Here is a 21,100-nt window from a genome sequence, read left to right on the forward strand (position 1 = left end):
TTTTGGACCCCCATGAGTGGCAGCTCAACAGAAACACTTTCTTCCTAATAACTCAGAAATGGGGGACCCTGGAGGTTAACCTTTTTGCCTCCTACACCAACCATCAACTCAGCAAATTCTGCACCAGGGATCATCACTGCTTGGCATTTAAAGTGGATGCCCTGTCCTTCCCCTGGGTAAACCTCTCAGTCTATGCCTTTCCTCCCCTACCTCTCATTCCCAGGGTACTGCACAAAATAAGGGAGGAAAAACCAAGGACCATTCTTATAGCTCCAGACTGGCCGAGACAGCACTGGTACCCCTTGCTGTGTAGCCTGTCCCTGCTGCCTCCATGGAATCTTCCTCAGATTCCAAACCTCCTAACCCAGAGGGAAGGGGAATTCATGCACCCCCAATTGCAGACACTCAGTTTGGCAGCTTGGTTTATACCCTGACACCTGACCAATTTGCCATCCTCAGTAAACAGGTTCTGGATGTTATCTGAGAGGCCAGATGCCCTAGCACCAGAAAGTCTTATGCAGATAAATGGAAAAGGTCCTGTACCTGGATCCAGGCTAAGGGAGCCAATGTGGCACAGCCCTCCATCCCTCTCATCCTGGATTACTTAGCTGACCTACTACACACTGGTCTCTCTTTCTCCTCTATAAAAATTCATGCCTCTGCTATTTCTGCTTATTTTCCCACTGAGTAGCAACTTTTTTCAAACCCTCTGATTAAGCAGTTCCTCAGAGGGGCTAGCAACTTGAGGGCCCCAAAAGGGCACCAACACCAGCTTGGGACCTTAACCTTGTCTTGGAAAAGCTCACCCTGCCTCCTTTCAAACCGGCTTCTTCTGCAGAGCTAAAATTTCTTCCTGGAAGACACCCTTCCTCCTGGCCATCACTTCAGCCAGAAGAGTCTCTGAGCTGCAAGCACTCATGGCTGTGGAACCCTTCATCATCTTCCATGCAGTCAGGGTATCCCTCAGAACTAATCCATCCTTCATACCCAAGGTGGTGTCCAGCATGGCTCTCAACCAATCCGTCCATTTGACCACCTTCTTTCCTAATCCTCAAAACAAGGGCGAAAGGATTCTGCACTCTCTAAATTTGCACAGACAGCTCAGATACTATCTGGACAGGACTAAACCCTTCAGAAAGTCTGATAAACTGCTGGTTAGCTTTGCTTCAGGGGCAGAGGGAAAAGCCATCTCCAAACAAACCATTTCCAAATGGATAGCACACTGCATCCATTTCTGCTACAAACAGCATGTCAAGCCTCCCCCCAAGATGGTCAGGACACATTCCACCAGAGCAGCCTCCACCTCTGCAGCTTTCCTCCGAGGAATCCCCACCAGGGACATCCTGGAGGCTGCCACCTGGACATATGTTCACACCTTTACCAAGCATTACCACCTGCCTCTCTTTTCCAAATCCAGGGCAGGGTTTGCTTCTGCAGTCTTGCAGGGCATGCTAGCCAGCCCCTAGCTTCTTTGACTGCCTCCATCCATTTCCTCAGCTTTGGGAATCTACACAAATGTGATGACTGCAACAGTGAAACACGAAGAACATAGTACAGTTGTGTCCACTTACCATAAATGTCGATGTTAGTGTCTTCACTCTTGCAGTCCTGATTTCCCTCCCTTGTTGTTCTCCTTTCCTTACAAGGGACATATTAGTATTTATTTTACACTGGTGGGGTTCTGCCACCAGAGCCTGGCCTCCTACTTTGGGGGCTCCTGACAGGTTAGGGCAAGAAAAACTGATGTAATGGCATCGGCTACCTTCCTTTATACCACTGCCAACCTGACGTCAGTCCTCAAGCAACAGCAACCGATGCAGAAATACTAAGTCACTGGTATTCAGGCCGGCCGAGGGCTACCCTGGCTGGGATAACCCAAATGTGATGACTGCAACAATGAAGACACTCGAACATCTTCATTTATGGTAAATGTACATAACTGTACTTTTTGACTAGTAATTACCTTGACTTCCTTTTCATTCGCGTAAATATTAAGGAAGATGCTAGAATCAAAACACATCAATCGGGTACAAAATAAAAAGATGTGGGCCTAAGTGTGAACCTTGCAGGACCCCCTGAGAGAAAGGTTCCATTCTGATATGATTCCTTCTGTCTTATCATATCATACAGTTATGCCCAACACTTCACAGTACATCTTTCAGATGGCTCTTGAAGCAGGCATGTTTTAGCCTATAGACACGCAGCTTATGTCATAAGGTCATCTTATGTTGGACTCTCTCTTTACCCTGCTTTTCCTAAATCTTCTCTTTGTCTGTGGGGGTTTTTTTTGTTTTTTTTTTGAGCAGCTATGATTGTTGCACTTAGATTTCTTTCAGATTGTTTTGCAGATGAAATTAAAGGGATCATCTAGTTATAGATGTTACACCTGGCACTAAAAAGGCAGTCCTGGAAGATGAAGGTGACAGAAACATTGCTGAGTCATTTCCTAGTCCCTTGTAGCACACATCCTGTGCTTCTTGAATTGTGCTGCTAGAAAGTTCACAAAGACTCATTATCATAACATCTGCTTCATATAATTGTTATGTAACAGCTGTTGTTTGCAAGTGATTTTTGTACAAAAACATTTGTTAGATTTCAGTTGTACCAGAGTAAGAAAAATGTGAGAGGTCTGAACACTTTACGAGGTACAAAAGTACTACTTGCTTAGTTGCCAAATTACAATTTGAAATATATATGTGATTAATACCATCATATGCATCCAGTGATACATTGTTTGATGATGGTTCATTCTATTTATTTGCTAACTATACTGTTGAATCTAAATTAGCCTCAAGCTTTGTTTCAGGCGTTTTTCTGTTTTATTTGTGAATTTTATTTCTTATGCAGTGTGGAGTAACATACCTCCTTATTTGTTTATCCATTCATTCAGTTATTTATTTACAGGTGTTTTATTTAAATATTGTCGCAAGTCTGGTAACGACACATACACACACACACACACACACACACACACACACACACACACACACATGCACACTGTGTTTAGAGAACTTGAAAGGATTGCAGAGATGGAGGGAAGGATTTATTTTCAGTGCCATCCTGAATATCTTGGATTTTAAAAGTAATGTTGGGTCACTCAGAGCATAGCATTAGTCTGGGTGAGATGATATTTGACTGTTAAAGCCCCCTAAGGCTGGTTTATGCTTGTATTTTCTGTTAACAAAAAGAAGTAAACAAATAAATATGTATTTCCACATTTTCAGAAAGTGTTCCCCTCTTTTGCAGCCTGTCTCAGCATCTGCTGCTCATATATTGGGTGAAGTGTGTCGAGAAAAACATGAAGCTGCTGTACCTCTCGTCAGGCTTTATTTACATTATGGCAAGATCGTGCCTTTCCTCAGTGCTATTGCAAATGCTGAAGTTAACAGGACTCAGTAAGTAGATCTTTTGCAGTATGAAATTCTGTTTTTGTGTACTGCAAGTAGGAACAGCTAATGTAAAGGAGGGAGTAAAACCCAAAGCAGGCGAGCATTCATATCTTACAATCATGCTTAGCATTCTTGTTGGGGGGGGTGTAGGTAAATCCTAAGCTGTAAATGTATTAGCCTTGCCTTTAAGGTTCTTAACAGCAGAGTAAATTTCTCATTGTCAACCAAGAATCCATGTCATATATGAAATAGTGAATTATATCATGATTATTTTTGCCCCTCCCCCGCTTGCTTCATACTTTCTTGTCTTCTAACATAGTGCTCCATCAATCACTCCTGTTTTCGTGCCACCAGACTAACACCATTTTTTCTCTAGCTGACACCGATGTGGAACTTAAGGGCATCCTGCGTGCGGTCTCACTGGTAACTGCTTCCATGAGGGGGAAGAGATTTTTTTATGCTATGAACTACCATGTTGTCCCTTCCTCTTACCTATGCCCATCCTGGAATCATTCAAGGGCTCCTGCCCTCTTCATGGATCATACCTCCCCTCAGGGAGCACAGAAGTGAACATCCCTACCCCTTGGAATAGGCAGTCCCTTCCCCCCTTGCCAGTGCCTCAGATGCCCAAGCAGCTAATCAGTTCCAGGTCACCTGGGACATAGTTATTGCTGTATCCCTCTACTGCATGGCACTGGCTAGATTGCATTTATTTTTGACCCTGTATCCTCATTTGAAGGTTATTTATGCACACTGACCCACTCTGTGCATTTGTGATACTTTAAGATGCTTTTTCTCAAAGCACACCTAGTGAATTCTTGGCTATGCCCATGCATCACATAAAACCCCTACCGCATATCACATCAGTCTTCTAGCTAGTGACATAAAATTCTGCTGGTATGCATAAACTCAGGAATCCCTACCACTAACCTGAAAATTTAATTTTTGTAATAATTTTGACTTTGCATTTCCTACTTTTTGTATAAAAGTGCTTATGACTAATATTTCCTATATGTAACTTGTACTACATGTTTGATGGCATATAATTTACGCTACTAACTGGAGACCTAATACACACAGTTTAACTACTATGTTTGATTATTATTTGTAACTTGTATGGAGATTTTCTTCCCGGGCCTCCACTGTAAATGGACATGTCTTCAGTCGGACTATCCTGGTAAACAAATGTAAAATAAAAAAATAAAAGAATTTTTAACCATTGTGTACAATGTCCTACAGAACCTCCAGCCATACTTTATGTATGTATGTATGTATGTATGTATGTATGTATGTATTTATTTATGTATTTGTTTTTGTTTATTGCAGCAGAACACTGATCTCAGTGGACCAGTTTTAGGCTCAGCCTGAGTAGATATAAAACAAGATCTAAAACACAGTGAAATTGAACAAAAAAAAACCCAGCAATCTTAAGGAAACAAAAGAAAAAGAATTCATGAACAGCGCAAACAAAATTTTGGGTATAATAAGTCATTTGGAGGAAATAACTTGAAAATAATGGTGTGCGAAGATTAGTGAAAAGTGAAGGAGTGGTTAGGTGATGTGGCCTGTGGGGAAAATGATTGCCTGAGGTTGAAAGTTACAGATATGCTGAGTGCACATTACTCGAAAATTTCCTATAGGATAAGCAAGAGTATTTCTTTTCTCGTTCATCCACCCAGAAGCCCATGAGTATGCCCAAATTTCAACAGGTGGACCCAATGATGCCTGCCGTAGTTATGCAGTAGCGTGCTTCAGATGACCATAATGAATGACAGTCTCAAAATACCTTTTTTTCTGGTCAAAACTATCTTTTTTTCACAGAGAATTTATATATTTCATTTGTAGTTAAGCTCACTTTCTTAGGATTTACATAAGACAAGTACTGAATTAAGATAACTGATCAAGTTTCCACACTGGTGTGTGCTTGGATGGTCCAAATTCAAGTGATAAATTTTCAGTTCTTCATCCCAGTGCCTTCATCATTGTGTGCTGAACGTACATCACTGTATGAATTGTATAGGTCCTATGCACCAAACAGACCATGCAAGTTTAAATGTGGAAGCGTTGTACTTGATTTCTGTGCTCTAGAATGTATTTACGCTACGTGTGGCATCTCCAAAGAGGAAGGAAATGCGCAATGGCCAGATCCATCAACAAGCAACCTCATACTTGCAGACATGGGTTAGATTTTTGTGAGTACCTCTGGAGTAGTTCCATCATTAAATGCCCTTGACTGTCTGTCTGAATTAATAAATAAAGAGATAGGGTGAGTGTCATTTAAAGTTACCTAGCATCCAGACGTGTAGCCATTTTTTTACATTTCTACTCTAAGGTCCAACACTACTGTACTCTGCTAGCATCCATGTACATAGTTGTTCGATCCAAAAGCAGTAAACCTGTGGCTGTATGCCAGCCTATGACACTGTACTGTCATGTAGCTTCCTGTTTAGGGTTTTGCAGTAATGTTCTGTTCCAATATTTTACCTCATTCCTGCCTTTTAATAAGCATGTTTCACTGTAACATGCAAATGTGGTAGAAGAAGGCATGTAGCCTCACAGATGTCGACACAATAAAGCTATGTGGCATGTAGCAGCAGTATTACACTGCAACAAGACCCTGTACCACCATGCGGTAGCCAGTCTGATAAAGGTCCATTCTCACTAAGGGTTACACTAAACTCATCTCCCTTATGGACATGTACTACTTTGGCTATTGGGTGAGCTCTTTTATGCTCCAACTTTTGTTGCTTAACAGTGTTAATGACCTAAACCATTTGGTTCAAACAACCATCTGTCAGTCCAAGTAGAAACACTGTAGCAGCTCACAATTACACCCGTTCTCTAAATTCAGACCTACAAGAACATCAGCTGTTTGTCAGCTATCAGCTTAGTGCACCATGTTGCTTGCTACCTTGGGCTGCCATCCCTGAAACCCTCAGAAAAATCTCATTCATCAACTGCAGGCCTGTGTGCATTGTCATTTGATACAGATGTATCACTTGGGTATTCAAGTCACAAAATATGGTCTTTTTCTAGCTGCAATGGCCAGACTACAGAACCTCTCAGCACAGCACACTTGCAGACAAGACATTTCAGTACAACTATTAGGGTGAGCTGTTTGGTTGTATTTCAGTTAAACATTAACAGTTTATAGTAAGTATCCCCTACTATTCAAGAGTAGAATATAGAACCTAGAAAAGACTGCCAAGTGCTACAGTCATATGCAAAACAACTGTACCTTGACTGTGATAACAATCAGCTCTGATCTCAGATTAGCAGATAATATTCCTATTAACAACTTTCCCTAGAAGGATGTCATATACAAACTATTCTTGCAAGTGTCATACAATTTATACATAAATCAGAAGCTTTGCAAAGGTTTTGCTGCCTACATTGGAACACACATAAACCTGTAGGCAAATCAAACATTAAAGCTCATGATGGGGAAAGAATAAGGACAAACTACTTGGGGGCTGTATAAACGACTAAGCAGACATTCAGTTTATACAGGTTGCCTTATTTCTGAGAAACCTGCTTTATCATTTTATTTTGAGCATCTGTCTTTACTAATGGGGAATTGAACCTTGCTGTCATAGTAGTTTTTAGCCAGTAAATACATCAGGAATGAGGTCCTAACCTTTTTGCCATGGGCATCTACCAAATGAAAATGCCACAATGGTTTTTAGCTATATGTCTAATGAGTTTCTTATCACTGTCTGTAATAAGGCTTAAGAAATGTAATGTTTTCTGTTTTACATTCACCTTTTTATAAATTGTGATTGTTAGCAACTGTCAGACTTTTTTGTATATTGTTTGTAAATCTTTTAAAACTTTTTGTAATCTTTTTGTACTATTGTAATGGCCCTTATCTCTCTGAAAACGGGCTCCTTGCCCAGCCAGACTCTACCCAGTTAACAAATGTAAAATAAAAGTAAAATAAAATTTTGCAGAGATGGCTCAGCAGGCATTACCTACCTGAAATGGTCATCTAAAGAAATGCAACATTGGAGAGTGTGGTCATCCTTTACAAAGAAGCACTGTACTGGGTACATTCTGCATGTGTCACAGGAAGTAGCTAAAATAATCTCATCTACAAAGGGTGAAGAGTCACCTCATTAATGGCAGACTATCTCAGTATAAACCTAGGCATATTCACAGATTAGATTCCAAATTTTCCAGCACAAGAGAGTGAATACAAGAAAATTTATAATAGTGTCAATGAGAAACAGCATTGCAGGAACATTGTACGTTAATCCATCCAGCACGCTAAAGCTTAACATCCTGGTAGTTGGTCTGTATCATCAAAACATTTGCACAAAAGAGAAAGAGAGTGAGAAATTAGAATGTTGTGGGTTCTATGGCTACAAAAGGAAACTGGATTCACATTCCATCACTGGCCATTGAACGTACTGTAATCATGATACATAATCTTCTAAATGAGCCACTAAACCAGACTTTAATCTACCTGACTTGGTGGTCGATCAGGTGCATGCTCCAAGACTCCATGGGACTTGTCAAAAAATGGAAAGGCGGGGAGCTTTATTAAGAGAAAGCAAGGGGAGTGTGGGTATTAGTGCAGAGGACTGAGGCTGAGAGTAGTTAACAACAAGCTGCTTCCTGTGGTCCATGGTTTGATTTACTTAGCCTCCATTCACCTCCTTTGTGACTCTGAGCAAGTCACTTAACTAGACAGTGCTCCAAGGTTAACCGTGAAGAAAGGGCACTGCTGTTTAGTGGGTTTACTTGATAAAAAATAAATAAATAAATTTTGGTTAACTTAAACTATATTACACGATTTAAATAGTTAAATATTAAAATGTTAAATATTATAAATATTTTTTACTAAATTAATATACGAATACTACAAGATAACTTCCTGGGTCTTTCAGCTAAATTACTTAAGACAGTACAAGTCTCATTATGGGTCTACCTTGAAAACGTGATGGTGACCTACTGGGACTAACCCAGTCAGCAAAATGTATTAAAGCGAAACACAGCTCCAAAGAAAGCAATAACTGCTAAAAGTCATGTTGTATAATGGCACAGTATGGCAAACAATACGACTATAAACAGAAAGTTATATTACACAGTAAATTTAATGTACAACTACAGTACAGTTACAAGGTAGATGGACTTGACCCTTCAGTGACTATCTCAGCTACAGCCTGGCTGATAAAACTAAACATGAAAAAAATGCAAGGGAATCACATTTCATTCAGACTGTGAGGTTCTATGAATAACAACGTACAAGAACACCAGAGACACTGAAAGAGAAAAAATAAAAGAATTTCATATAAAATTTCCCTTCCAATGATAATTTGGGGGAGAGGGGGGCTAGCAGAAGAAGACTACTGCGGACAAACTGTGGAACCCCAAGTGATGCATCTGTATGAAAGGAGGATGCACACAGACCTGCATCTGATGAATGAGATGTTTTTTGGGGTTTCCTGGATGGGAACCCCCTCAACACTTCAAGGTAGCAAGGAACACCCCAGCACATGTACTACTGCATCTTATACATGTAGTACTTTCCATATATGTTAGTTACCAAGTACAGTTTGAAGCAAAATGCAGTTCTCCATTAAGGTTCAGGTCTGCCAGTTATATTGGAAAAAGCAAGCTATCCCTAATTTCAGTCCACATGGTAAACCAATGCCAAACATTTTTTGAACACATAAAGGTGGAAAACTGTCAAATTCTAACACCAGTACCTAATATAGTGCCCCTAATATCATTAGACAAGCTTTCATTATGGTAGTACAGCATTTTATCAATGTGATTTAACATTTCTTATAGTTTTATTTATTTGGCATTTGTGTACTGGAAGGTCCGACTGGGCATGAATCCCATTTTCAGCAGAGGCCTAGGAAGAACAGCTCCAACATACATAGTTCAGTTAATAAACTGCCTAATATTATTTCATGAAGTGTAGCAGTAACAAAAAGTAGAATTGACATACAGGATAAATAAAAGTCTGATCAGAAAATCATACTGTGAATATTGAACAACAATCCTAGGATACTGATCACCTAGTAAAATACAATCAATAGTGATAACCAACAGTAAAGATGTTAAGCATTTTCAATATGGATAAAAGACTAAGAGAAAGGAAAGAGATTTTGCAGTTGGGAGGAGATTAGGAAATGGAGTTAAAATAGGGAGCTATTGGTGAAGTAACTGGTGCGTTGGCTAATAGGAGAAGGTAGGAAAAGAAAGGGGGGAGTAGAGCAAGGGAAAGAGAAGGAAGAGAAGTAAGGAAGATAGAAAAGAAGGAAGAGAAAGGAAGAGTAGAAAGGAGTAATGGGTATAAAGACCTTAAAGTTCAATCACAGGCTGACCATGCCTTGTTACACTTATGTAACTGGTCCTATATTTGGTTTGTTAGATCTTCTGTGTTATGTTTGTCAGATTTTCAGTGCTTACTCATAAATTTTAATCACTTTTATTTGTATACTGTACAATGTTTTATTACAGTATGATGTAACCCCTGCTGAATTTGGTCATTGTTTAGTCAGTATTCTTCCCCAGTAAACACATTTAAATAACTAAATAAATAAAAACAAGAAATGGAAGGGATCAGGACTGTGGAACAAAAGTACAAATTTTCCCTTTCTAGGCTGAGGCATATCTATCGTAATATGGGATAGCTGCACGACAACATTTAACAGAGAAGAGAGAAAAAGGGAGAGAGAGATAAATGAGTCTAAAACATTCTGATTAGTAATCCCTTCCACCCCCCCCCAAAAAAAAAAAAATTGCAAAGATTGCTGTGAATTTCAGAACTTACTTTCTTTCATATTTATGTAAAATTCAAAGCAAAGTTGTTAGTGAGGTATTTACATCCCTCACTGTGCTTTCGTTCCGTCTCCTCAACGCATATGTCTATATGCACATACATACACAGCTCACTTTTTGCCTGACCAGGCTTGAAGTTGCTCCAGTTAATGCTGCATGCTGGGCACTGTCTCTGTTGCATTCCTCAGTGATGATGATGATGAAGATGATAATAGTAATAATAATAATTTTGCTGCATCTTCTTTCTGCTTCTAAGAACTCTGAGTCCAGATGAACTAGCAGTACGGCACTGCTTGTGAAACCATTAGCCGCGAGAGCCACTCCAGAACTCGTCTGTTTGCCATTCCCACCCCAACACTCAGCTTAGATAGACAATAAAGTGTTCCGTGAGTTCAAAAGATTTTTGCTGCCTGAACGTGCTCCCCCAAACCCTACATCTACCAGGCAGTTGGCTGCAACATGTCTGTTTGTGACCAACTATTACTGTACTGCTGTGCTATCTGGTTATGTAATTAGATGTTTAGCCTTTTTTACAGAGGACTAGTTAGCTTTTAAGTGCAGAGTACTGCATAATGGGAACCAACCATTAAAAGTTGTTGTTGTGTCTTTCGGCTTTTCACGGTTAGGGGTCGCCACAGCGGAACTCCAGTCCGCTAATGATTGGTAGTAGATTTTACGTGCTGAGTTGCCAGCCCTGACGCACAACCTTCAATGAAGGTACGCCCATTCATGCATGTCTCCACACAGAAGATGCTTTAGCTGAGAATCGAACAGGACAGCGTCTTACTGTGAGGCGACAACGCTACCGCAGCACCACCACCGCAGTTCGGAAACAACTATTAAAAGTGATTAGTGAAATAGCACGGACTGAGGAGCAGTTAACAATTTACTGACTGACTAGTTCTTTTCTTTGCACTGTTGCATCCTTGGCTGATACATGTACACTTTAGTGTATATAGTGTATACCTGCTGACTTCCTTACTAGCTATCATCGCTGTGGTGACATAGAGGAATAAAGCCTTGAATACAGCCTAGGTGTGCCGAGTTCAATTGTGGTTTGCAAACTTGATGGAGCTTCCAAGGAGGCTAGGCATGCCTTTTGCCAAGGAGGATAGGCACACCTTTCTTAAGGGGACTGATCACAGTCTGTAGCAGTCGTTTGGAGGAAGGAGGCAGGCCCATGTGTTTGGTGCACCAAATTAGCAGTTGTCAGTAGCCTTCAGTGAGCAAGTGCATTGGATTCCACTTGCATAGAGGAAGACATTGTGTTGGTCACAGTGATGCTGGATGCACATCTCCCCCCATCGAAGGGGAGAAGTTAGGCAAATAATAAAAAATGTACTCATTGCTGGGAAGTGGGTGAAGGACAAAAGCATCCCTCATGGCTGCCTAATATGGCATCCCTCCTCAGATGGCTCTGAAAAATTAGCTCAAGTCTCATTGATGAATCTCAGCGGTTGGCAGGTGGGTGCAAAAACCATTACAAAAATATGTTTTGTCCTAATGCTACACATGAGGAATAATTCCATGTAATGCCCCTTCCCCACTGAATGTAACCTTCTCTTGAGCCAGTTGAAGTCAGCAATACATATTCAGCTAGGCTTGTCGGTCTTTTTTCTTTTAATTGTTCTAGATACACTTACGAAGTGTTTATCTGACCATACAGATGGTATTTGCACTTCTGCCCATGACACAGCTGGAGTGTAGGAATAGACACAACATGCTGGATGAAGGACTTGAAAGTAATTCCCATGGGGGGGGACTATGCTGGAGTCTCCTGAAGTCTATCCTTTGGCACAAACTGACATATGAAAATATCTGGGGCCTAGAAAGGAAGTAGAGTTAGGTGGCATTCCATTAACTAGTCATCACACTGCTATCCTAAGGGAAAAAAAACATAAGAAGATTCCCCTCTGCAGTGATCTTGTGGTGAGAGTCTGAGCTCCCTGCTGGCAACACTGAGCATGTAAGATGGAATACAGATAGTGTTGATGGAGCTGGTACAGGGTAGATACAGGAGGAGAGACTGAAAGCAAAGGCTGTTCAGAAAAGAAGTCAATTTGCAATGACTTCAGACACATCTAGAATCTATTAGAAAAAATAACTACACTATATTTTCCCAGAGGGAGAATAGGCTAAACTATGATTTGTGATGCAGCCTTTCTTACTGTTTAAGGTGGTCTTAGAATTCATGTTGCATTAAGCCATTCATCTTTGCTTCCCTGAATCATTGTCAGTAAGAGGTAGAGCATATTACTGTATGTAGTGGTGAATATAGAACTTGACTTTTGTAATGAGCACACAGCTAGGAGGAAGCTGAAACGTTCATGCTACATTTTGATATGTTTTAAAGTAACTCCATCTGCAGAAGTCCACATCACTGTTTATTAATCCAAGAGTTGACAAAATTGTATGACCTTTACAACAGTGTAAAACAAAATTAAATGGATAGTTCTTTAAGAGAGTTTTTCCTTAAAACATATTTTATTTTCCCATTTCTGAAGCATCATACATAAAAGCATCATAATCCTAATCAGTAACTTTGGCAGCTTCCTTTTGGTAATCTCAGGACAGGAAGAAGTAGTCATCTGGTAGCAGTGATCCCAGTGACATACGCATCTCATTTTTTGTTGCCTTTAAAGCCTAGTCAATCAAACGTTAAGCATAATGGACTTTGAGTATGGCAGTACTATCCAAGCAAGACTGTGTCTAAAGTGCATCTTTATTTCAAAAGCTGAATTTAAGGTGGGGTAGAGTTATGTTTGCTACCTCAGAGGCAACGTATGTGTGAAAACTAGCAAAGTAATGAGAAAAAAAGGCAGTGGGGTTCTCTGTGAAGTTGACAAGACGGTTAGGGAGAATATGAGGCATTATAGAAGTCAAACACATAATACAAGGATATCTGTCAGTTGAGGAAGAATGAGGCAGGAAAACAGTCAGAAGAATAAACTGTTACTGCTAAAATGATTCCAAGTTATAAAGAGAAACAAAACATTCTGTAGGATTATTAATAAGGAGCAGAGTCTAAAATATGAAGAGTAATGAGGCTTAAGTAGGATGGACAGCGGGCAGCAGGTGGCAGAAAAAAGATAGAACTAAATGTCTATTTTTACTCAGTTTTCAGTGAAAAAAGACAAGTCTTAGGAAAGGAAAATAAACCTAACATCAATGATACAGTGGAGCCAGTGTTAACCTTGGTGATGTAAGGGAGCTAGAAGTTAAAGTAGATCACTTAAAGGTCTGATAAGACTGTGTCCTGTAGTAGAAGAAGACACATTCGGTTCCACATTACACAAGTGGGAGCAGACCACAAACTGGAAACTGCAGACCACTTAAAACTGAAGAAAAGGTGCAATGTCAACCAGATACACTTAAAAACAGTTAATGCCACTGACGGTCTGCAGATGGTTTGGAAATCAGTTTAATCATCATCATCAGCCCCCTTTTTTTCTACATGGGGACAGAGTATCATGTTAAGTGTTGCCATCTCTCTTGATTCAGTGCCACACTCCTGCCATCTTCAACACTCATGGCTGACTCTCACAGATACTGTATTCTTTCACACAATCCATCCACCTCTTTGCTGGATGTCCTCACTTCCTCTTACCTTCTTCCTGTCTGTCCCAAATTTTCTTCACCAGGTTGTCTTCTGCTTTTCTACACATGTGCCCAAACCACCGTAATCTGTTCTCTTTGATCTTTTCTGCAATTGGAGCTACTTTGGCTTCTGGCCTTATGTCTTCATTTCTTCGTCTGTCCCACAGTGTGCATCCTACCACCCTTCTCAGGCACTTAATTTCCATCACCTCTAGCTTCTTCAACTATTCTGCCTTTACTGCCCAGGTTTCTGTACCATACAGTAGTACTGGTCGCACCACTGTCTTGCACACCATACTTTTCAGCTTCTTTGGCATTCTTCTGTCATAGACTACACCTGACACTATATGCCAGTTGGCTGCAACTCCTCTGATTCTAGCTTTAATCTCTTCATTCAGATGTCCCTTCTCCTCAACCATGCCTCCCAGATACTTGAAGCTGTTTACCTGTTCCACTGTCTTCCCTTCTATCTCTGTTTACAGCTTCTTCTGATTTCCCCAATTTTCTGCCATTACCACACTCTTATCTGTGCTTAGTTTCAACCCATGTGCCTTCAGTTTTGCATTCCATTCTCCTATCCTTTGCTGAAGTTCTTGCTCAGTCAGCCTGTAATGCCACATCATCTGCATACAGCAACTTTGTTGAGTTGTCCCCTCTGACCTATTTGCTAATGTAGTCCACCAGTATGGACATCAGTGGGCTCAGAGCTGAATCTGGTGTACATCCACTCCCACTGGGAACCCCTGTGTGAGGCTGAACACTGTTTGTACTTGAGTCATTGGGTCCTTGCACAAAGTCTGCAGTAATTCTACCAATGTTTCTGGGACTTCAAACCACTGCAGTACTGCCCAGATCAGCTTTCTTGGGACCTTGTCATATGCTTTCTCCAAGTCTAGGAATGCCCAGTTGGACTCTCTCCTCCTCTCTGTCAGTTTAATATTACAACATTAAAAACATTAAGTGTTTTTGTCTCAGAAAAGAGAGACGTCATAAAAAATGATGGATTACAGGGTAGTCATAACTTGTGTTTACTGTGTGGAAAAAGGTGATCTGCTAATGAATCCAACAGGGGTCATTCCAGAGACACATTCTGAGTTTGTGTAATATATGTAATTGTTTATGTTTCTTTATAAATAACTCATAAGATGTACAATAAAACTGGTACTTAGTGCAGTATGGAGGGCGTGAAATGGGATTTAAATAGTACAGTAATGTTTTGATGCATGTCAGCTTAGATTTAATGCAAAGAACTACAATGAAATTCACACTGGAAAAAAGAATTAAGGGAAATATTATGTATTGGGTTTTGTAATACTTTTAACAACAAATGTTGAAATGTGCCTTAAACTAATTTATTTGTATAACCTATCTGCAGAGGAGCTGGAAGCTGTTGAAGACAGGGTGTGGGGGTGGTGAGTGAGAGGGACAGTTAGTGATTTAAAAAGGGCAGTTTTTTAAACCTATGTACTACCTCAAAATAGGTTCACTTGGAGCACATTTTAAGCTTGGCCAGTTTCCCTTTTGGTGCTTGAATTAATGTTTCCTGATTGGTCTTGTCCTTCCCATGTCTGATAATTGCATATTAGCCCTAGTGAGAATAACTGTGATCATAGCATAAATAATTTGATGGGACTCATGTAAGGGATGCAGCTTTTTAGGAACTGCCTCTTTTCATTACTAGCACAAGAGGCAATCTTGGGGTGCCTTTTCAATTACCATCCTTAGATCCAAGTTGCATTTGAATATGGACAGGGATGAGCATTGTTTTACTTAAATGGAGAGTATGTTCTGGAACAATGGTATCCTCAGTGATATGTATCCGTCTCTCCACACCATTCTGTTTAGATACCTGGACTGAGTATTCGTGATGCCATTTGACTCGCTGATGTTTAGTAGGTCCATCAGTATTGGGTCAGAGGATGTCTTGTTCATAGGTTCATAGGTTCATACTAGGCTATCTGCCCAAGGGCATTTATAAGCCTAGCCCATAGTTATGTGGCTTTCGCCACCCCTTTAGTTTGAAGAAAACTATACCTATTATTTTGCTGTGCCTCTGTCTAGCAGTGACAATGAAGTAATCCCTGGGGTATATCTGCGATCTCCCATCCATTGGTCAAGATTCCTCTTGAACAAGGCCAGCGAGGTGCTCTGCCTCACATGTGCAGGGATTTTGTTCCACAGCATAGGAGTCTCTGGGTGATGAATCTGTCCCTCCAGCACGTTCTATTAATAACCATGTCAAGGTTTAAGTCTCCCGCCCTTGTGGTTCTGAGGGATCTAGATTTTTTGAGGTGAAGCATATTCATCAAATCTGGGTTTGACATGGCCTTATATGTCAGGCACAGGTCACCTCTGAGCAAGCGGTATGCGACTGAATAGAGCTGGAGTTCTTTTAGTCTGGCAGCATAAGACATATTTTTGAGACCCTTTATCCTTTGGTGAGGAACTTTTGGGGCCTTTCCAGCTGCTGCAGGTGTCGGGTCAGATACATTCCGAATGGGGCATTGTACTCAATCATAGGTCTAATGAGTGATGAGTACAGGGGGACGATGACCTCCCTAGATCTAGATGTGAATCCCTTCATGATCAGGTGGGCAATGTAGAAGGTTTTCCTAACTACTTTGGCAACATGAGTGTCAAACGAAAGGTTACTGTCAACCTGGGTCCCCAGATCCCTGATGACTTCTTCTGCGCTCAGTGGATTGCCACCTATATGGTAGCTAGGGGTAACCTTGTTTTCCCGAAGGGTATGACTATGCATTTCTTGGCGTTTAACTTTAGGCCATGGCTCTGGCACCAGTTATCCGTTTCTGTGAGGCCCTTCTGAAGGATATCTGTGTCAGATGCGTTTTCGACTATGGCGCCCAGTTTGCAGTCATCTGCAAACTTTGTCAGCCATAACCCTCCTGTGTTTGCTTGTACTTCAGAAAAGTAGATGCTGAACAAGAGTGGTCCCAGGACTGAGCCCTGTGGGACACCACTTGTGACAGGCTTTGAGTCTGACATGGCGCCAGCAACTCTGACCCTGTGGGTTCTGTCACTTAGCCAGTTTGCAACCCATCTTGTGATGTATGGGTTTACATTTAAGCCGATGAGTTTTTCGATGATACCTGAGTGGGGTATTGTGTCGAAGGCCTTTGCCAGGTCGAGGTAGGCTGTATGGACTGCCTTGCCCTCATCAATGGCCTTGGTGACTGTTTCAAAAAAGTCAACCAAGTTTAAGAGGCATGATCTGCCTTTGACAAAGTCAAACTGGGATGGATCCAAGGTCTGCAGGTTCCCTATGTCTTTATTTATGAGTTCCATTATGATCCTTTCCATGGCTTTGCAGATAAGGCTTGTCAAGCTAATGGGACGGTAATTTCCAGGGTCGGTGGAGGCACCGCCCTTATGAAGTGGGACCACAGTCGCGTGCGCCACTCCTTGGGTACGTATCCTGAGGTGAGGCTAAGATTAAACAGCTGTCCTAACTACGGGTTTAATTCCTCATTGAGTTCGTGGAGCACACAGCCAGGGACACCATCCGGTCCCATGGATGCTGTGTTTTTTGCCTTGGAGAGAGCAGTTCTCACCTGGGCGTTGGAGATGTTTGGGGGGCTACAATCCTCTGGTATAGATATCTCTCCTTTTGGGGGGGAGAAGTTTGCACTGAACCTGTCAGCCAGTATGTTGGCAATGTGTGTAGGTTCAGTAATCTTCACATCATTTTGAACTAATTCCGAGCATATCTGGGAGTTTCCTCCTAGGTTTCTAACATAGCTAAAGAAGGCCTTATGATTGTCTTTTGAGTCCTTGGTGATTTTTCTCTCAAAATTTGCCTTGGATGATTTTATGAGAGCTCTTAGTTTTTTACTTATAATGATCAAAGGTGTCTTACCTTTCAAGGATTTTGCTCTATCTTGTAGTAGCTTCCTCCTTTTGTTGTAGAGCTTGTTTATGGCTGGGGTCCACCAGACTGGACGCTTGCCTGTGGTACAAAGAGTCTTAGTTTTGTTTGGGATTGCCTGATCCATGCAGTCCTGTAGGTGCCGGTAGAAGGCATTTGTAAGTGATTCAGCAGTTTTAGTAATGTTTACCACTGGCTCAGGGGCCTTAAAGGAGACCACACTAGTTTTTAGAAGTGTGAAGTCGGCTTTTGAGAAGTTTTTCACTGTGGTCTTTTTTTATTTCAGGTGGGAGCTGGATGAGGACCTCCAGCGAGATTAGTTTATGATCTGATCTCACCAGTGAGGGGTATACTTCTGGTGTTGAACATTGTGATCCCATGTTCGTGATGATGAGATCAAGTATGTTTTCTCCTCTTGTGGGGATGGTGACTAGTTGTTCCATGGCATTTGAGTTTATGAACTCCAGGAACCTTTGGGCTAGAGTGTTTGGGCTTGAATAGTGTTCCCAGTCTATATTAGGGTAGTTGAAATCACCTAGTATGATGGTATTTGGAGATACATTTATCCCCTCCAGTGTTTTCAGGAAGGCCATGTGAGGTTCCTGAGTTTGAGAGGGTGGCCTGTAACATGCTACAATTTGCAGAGCAGTCTTGCCTATGGTTAATTGCACCTGGATGGTCTCCGATGCATCGTGCGTTGCCACCAACCTTGAGGTGTGTGTGTCCTTTATGAATATGGATACCCCCCCCTCCTTTCTTGGTGTTGTCCGGATTTTGGGGCCGGAACGCATGATATGAGGTGAAACCTGATAGTGCTGGGGTGCTCTCAGGAGCCTTGAACCAGGTTTCTGTCACAGCACAAACATCGATGTTCTCCATACTGAGAAGGGCCTCGAGTGCGTGCATCTTGAGATTGAGACTTCTGGCATTGAGCAGCATTACCCTTAGTTTTTTTCCTTTTTTGTATTCTAGGGTGGTAGGTTTAGAATTTGAGCTTTGCCTAAAAAAGGCACTATGGGGGTGGCAACAGCCTTTGCCAATATCCGGAAGCCCAGGGGTGACAGGTGCAAGCCGTCCCTTGCGAAGCAGCGTGGCTTGTCCAGCATGTCATCCCAGGCAGACAGACATTGGATCCCCTTTGAATGACACCAAAATTTAAGCCAATTATTAAACCTGATCATCTTATCACTGTATTGTGGCATCATTCTAGGTGAAGGTAGGATACTGCTCAAGGTCAGGGTCATACCTGCCTGGGCTACATAATCAGAGAGCTCCTCTATGTCTCTTTTCATGTAGTCCAAGGAGGTACGTCTCAGGTCGTTCACACCAGCGTGGACAATGACAGAGTCGTACTTGTACCTGCTGTTGAGAGACCTGAGTGCTTGCGTTATGTGGCAGATTCTAGTGCCTGACAGGCAGCTTACTGTGACCTTCTCCTTACTCATTCTGGTGAGCGGGACGTCAGTGTGTCTGACTATGGAGTCACCAATGACGAGTGTGTCTGGCATTGTGTTTGGCCTTAAGGGCTGTGACTGTTAGGCACACTGACTATGTGGTCTATGTGTTGAATGTGTTGTGTCCTGAGGTGGCAGATGTTTGGGTGTCTGCTTTGGTGGCCTCTGCTGTTTTGGTAGATTTTTGATCAGAGCCTCAGTATGTCTTTGTGTATTTATGTGTATGATTTGAAGTATTGATAGTACTATGTGAGACTGGGTTTGTGGTGTGAGGTTACCTTCTCCTCCTGTCTGGTCTTGCCAGTCCTGTGTTGAGAGAGCTCAGCCTCCATTTTGGCTATATAGTTGCATCTCTCGCATGTATTTGTGTTTTTTGGAAGAAGGAGAGGGTTGTCCGTGTACATGAGGCAATTGTAACATTGCCTCAATATTCCCAGATTCACCAGCTGAGCAGGAGAGGACACTAGCAACTGATCCCTCGACATGCTAGAAGGAATAGACAAGGACTTTGAAAAGACTCCGGGGGATGTGGGTGATCGAAAAGGGATTTTGGCTAGTGGGGTACTATGTATAATAAAAGTGCTATATCAAAGTAAAAAAATACTTTAGGAGCAAGTGCTAGTCTTTACAGATAAAGAATAGTCTACTTAAGAATCAAGTAGAGCTGAACTTTCTAGATATAGAATATGCTGGTTTGATCAGCAGTACAGTTCAAGGAAGGCTGTTTTAAGGGAAAATTTGAAGAGTGGAATTTAGGCAGCCCGAATAGTTTAACCTTGATTAACCGCCGCTGCTCTTGTGTGCTCCTGTAGCAACTCCGCGCTAAAGCCCGCCAAAGCGTGCTTTATAGCAGGGGGCTGGAAAAGACAGGAAATGATGCCGGACACAGGTCACCTCTTAGAACTATGTAGGATACAGAGTATAGTGATAAGGCTTTGAGATGGCCCATGCAAGACCTGTTGTTTAGGACTTGTATCCTTTTAGTAAGGTATCTCTGTGGGCATTACAGTTGTTATATGTGTCTGGACAGATACACGCCAAAGTGAGCATTATACAAAATGATTGACCTAATGAGGGCTTTGTAAAGGGGAAAATAACATTTCTAGATCTAGTCACAATCAATTTGTTCATAAGCTGTGCAATAGAGAATGAATGTCTTATGACAATGGGCACATGTTGGTCGAATGTTAGGTCACTGCCCAAATAAGTTCCCAAATACCAAACAGCTAAGTCAACTCTCAAGGGAGTATTGTCAGTTTGGTAGTTCCCTGGGGTAGATAACTTCCCAAAGGATATGATAATGTATTTTTGGAGTTTGGTTTCAATTCATGATTCTGGTACCAGTTATTGTTTGGGGCAAACCTTCCTGCATGCTGGTTAAGTCATTTGGGGATTCAGTAACTGCTCCTAGCTTGGAGTCATCTCAAACTTAGTCAGCCAAAGCCCTTTGATGTCTGCTTTTACATCTGAGAAGTAGATGCCAAACAGGAAAAGTCTCAGCACTGAACCCTGGGGGACTTCATTGGTGACTTGTCTCTTTCTAGAGGTAGCCTTCCCTATTTTGATCTCCTGCATCCTGTGAGCCAGTTGGCAATACAGCTTTTCTGCTATTCTTGAGTAGGGTATTGTGTCAAAAGGCTTTGCCAGGTCAAGGTAATACGATGCAAACTGTTTTACATTTATCCATTGCTTTGGTGACAAGAGTAAAGCTTAAAAATTTCCCATGATTTTGAGCCTTTTACTCTTTCTCCTTGATTCTTGCCCTATGAGATTGAGAAATCAGAGCATACGTTTGACTGTCCCTGATTTTGTGTCATATTTTTGGTCTGTTCCTCATAAACTTTGTGGTTTTCTGGCAAATGTATGAGGATTTCAAAACTTAAATATTGATAGACATTTCAGTTTCAGACTTCTAGACTTCATATCCTTCAGAAAATGCATGGTAATGCAAAACCTGTTATTCTAGCAACTAAACATAT

General features: G+C 41.5%; 1 protein-coding gene across 2 annotated transcripts in view; it reads left to right on the top strand.

Moving 5' to 3' along the window:
* RASA3 (RAS p21 protein activator 3) overlaps positions 1-21,100 on the top strand; it is a 1,807,402-nt gene that overhangs the window by 1,473,055 nt on the left and 313,247 nt on the right. For both annotated transcript variants that reach the window (XM_044071113.1, XM_044071114.1), the window contains one exon: positions 3,247-3,395. In XM_044071113.1, the coding sequence (XP_043927048.1) occupies positions 3,247-3,395 (149 nt within the window). The remainder of the gene's footprint in view (positions 1-3,246; positions 3,396-21,100) is intronic.

This window comes from Protopterus annectens, chromosome 5.part0 (assembly GCF_019279795.1).
Source record: "Protopterus annectens isolate FY-2018-M chromosome 5.part0, PAN1.0, whole genome shotgun sequence".
Lineage (NCBI taxonomy): Eukaryota > Metazoa > Chordata > Ceratodontiformes > Protopteridae > Protopterus > Protopterus annectens.